The sequence below is a fragment of the Cupressus sempervirens genome, chromosome 6 (genome assembly GCF_028749045.1).
Source record: "Cupressus sempervirens isolate cs-2001-9-10 chromosome 6, ASM2874904v1, whole genome shotgun sequence".
Lineage (NCBI taxonomy): Eukaryota > Viridiplantae > Streptophyta > Pinopsida > Cupressales > Cupressaceae > Cupressus > Cupressus sempervirens.
In genome coordinates, this window is record NC_143123.1 from 165,087,336 (window position 1) to 165,089,973 (window position 2,638).

Below are 2,638 nucleotides of genomic sequence, written 5' to 3' on the forward strand. Positions count from 1 at the left end.
ATTACCATACAAAGAAAGAACGGTGCTTATCGAAATCTATAATCACATCATAGACAAATTTGCAACCAAATAAGAAATTATATTTTAAAATATATTTCATTACCATACAAAAAAAGAATGGTGCTTATTGAAACCTATGATCACATCATAGACAAATTTGCAATACCAAATAATTGTTGACATTTTATTGAAATTCTATTATATTATTTTACAAAATATACAATGCCCATAATCTTGAAATCTAGCGAAAACAAAGCCTTCCAATAACATAAATACAAAAAATAAAATCATATCACTTCAGTTGCATCTCAACATCTGGTTGACTGAGATGAAATTGAAGGCAATTTTCTATAGCCGTTTTTTCTGACTGAACAGCCATTTGCCGGTAAGTGCAATATAATATCATTTGAACCGAAGCTAGTGGCACTCCAAGAAAATTAGGAGCCTGCATGAACCATAAATGAAATGAGCTCAGTTGGAGAAACTTATTTGTTTAGGAATTTTTTTTTTTAAATATGTTCAATATTGGTGGAATAATATTAACTAAAATATTGAATTTTTAGATTTATAATTTCAATTTTCTATACAAATATGAAGTCTCAATTTAACACACACACACACATTCATTTTGTTTCTTATAAGATAGTGATATCTATATGTGATATGGTATAAAATTATTGGGTTTTCATTGTTAAAATCTAATTTCAATTTTACAGAGGAACATTTAAAATAGAGTTCTAAGTTGTAACTTTTGATCTTTCATAATTAATGAGATACATTTCTAAGTGGGGACTTTGTGTCATTAATAGGTAATTTCTAGTTGGAAACCATTAGATTTTATTTTAAAAATTCAAATTCAATTCTACATAAGATGATTCAAAGTGTAATTCTAAGTAATGACTTTTAGTCTCTAGTAATTGGTGATGTGGTTTCTATATGAAAGTCGATTTCTAAAAGTGTCTCTTGCTCTTCTATAAATAATTTCTAATATATTTGTTTTTAAGAATCGTGTATCAATCTCATGTTAATGATTGAATGAAGAGTATATTGATCATATATATTCAATAATATATATATATATATATTCAACATATGGTTATTATGATAAGAATATCCCACTAAAATGTAAGATACAATACATGATTCAAAATGATATACTAAAAATATAATTACCATGATAAGAATATCTCTGCTCAAAGCACCATACACCAACCACAACAGACTACCCAGGAAAGCGAACACTGAGAAGTAAAAGGACATGCACTCCACACTCTTGCTCCGAATTACTTTTCTCTATAACACAATTAAAAAATATGTTGGTATAGTAGCAACGTTAGAAATATTTTCTTATGAATCTAATGAATGTGAGGGAGGTAGCTTACAATATCAAAAAGTGGAGATCCAAAGAGAATGACACTGGCCACCATTCCACTAGTTCCCACAAGCATTTTCTTATGACATGTTTTGATTCCCCATATGGAAGTTCCTCCAATGATGGCAAACATCACCAGGACTCCTCCTAAAATGAAACCCATTGTTCTCTGCCATGCCATTCATATCTTACTAGCTTGAAAGCCTCCAAAACCAAATGAAATACTAGTGTAGACAAAGATGCTAGTGGTCACAAACAAGGTGATATAGATATTGTTGTTGTACTAGTGGAAGTTCAGAAAATGTAAATACCATAGTACAAATTAGTTGCAAAGAAGTAACAAAATAATGATATAAAACATCAAGATAATATAAAAGCGGTAGAATCCTGACCTTAGATTTAGGAGGAGCGAAGAAAAGGTAGATGACACAGCAGCAAAACTGAAGAAGAAAGCCCACAACATTGGTAACCATGACAAGAGCATTATCCCATCCATTGCTGATAAGGGGGGATCCATACAAGGTGTAGATAAGACAGTTGAAGAGTCCTACTGCATAGGGCATCCCTGACATCTCTCCTGTTGTCTTCTTTCTCATCACTCTTCTGAAGTTACTCCTATTCATATGTTAAAACATTAAAGCTAATCAAATAGCTTGTTATAAACAAGAATGTCTCACATAAACTTTTTAATAGATAAGACATATATAGTGTTACTTACAGTGGTGCTCCATACATGAGCAAAGCAAACACACTACCTGAATCACAGACAAGCACACGAATACTCAGTACAAGTATATTCTACCACCTATGGTTCATCAAATCAATCTAAAATATTCAGTATATAACCACAATTAGGTTAATAGAGTGTAATGACCTAAAATGCCTGCACCACAACGCCTGAATGTATTCATTATTACCCTTGTCTTAAGAGGAAGAGATTAGAGCAATGAATGCACTTCTGTCTAGTTATGAGTTGGTGTGAAGATGAGGGTGGCTTTACTTATAGGCGCCTGATTAACCTGTGCCTACGTATGCTTGCAAGCTAAGATTCGGGTTGATGCTTTACATGGGGTCTTGACTCTTGAGAACAATAATAATTCAGAAAATGAAAGAATAGTTTTAAAACTCTAAGAAACTGTTGAGAGTTTCTTGAAATTTCCAAGTTACTTTAGGTTATAAAGAAAATATCTAAGATCTTTTCAGTTACAAGTTTATGACTGTCCATGACTTATAAATTTTAGAGGGGCTGCCTTTCTTTCTGATTGC

General features: G+C 31.8%; 1 protein-coding gene across 1 annotated transcript; it reads right to left on the bottom strand.

Annotated features, from left to right (window-relative positions):
* Positions 1 to 292: 292 nt before the first annotated feature.
* On the bottom strand, positions 293 to 2,283 carry LOC149551770 (bidirectional sugar transporter SWEET3b-like). The gene is made up of 6 exons (XM_089790137.1): positions 2,247 to 2,283; positions 2,091 to 2,127; positions 1,765 to 1,987; positions 1,383 to 1,541; positions 1,174 to 1,293; positions 293 to 445 (listed from the first exon to the last, which is right to left on the bottom strand). Exons 1-6 carry the CDS (start codon positions 2,281 to 2,283, stop codon positions 293 to 295), a joined length of 729 nt encoding a protein of 242 aa, XP_089646263.1.
* Between the last annotated feature and the right edge of the window lie 355 nt (positions 2,284 to 2,638).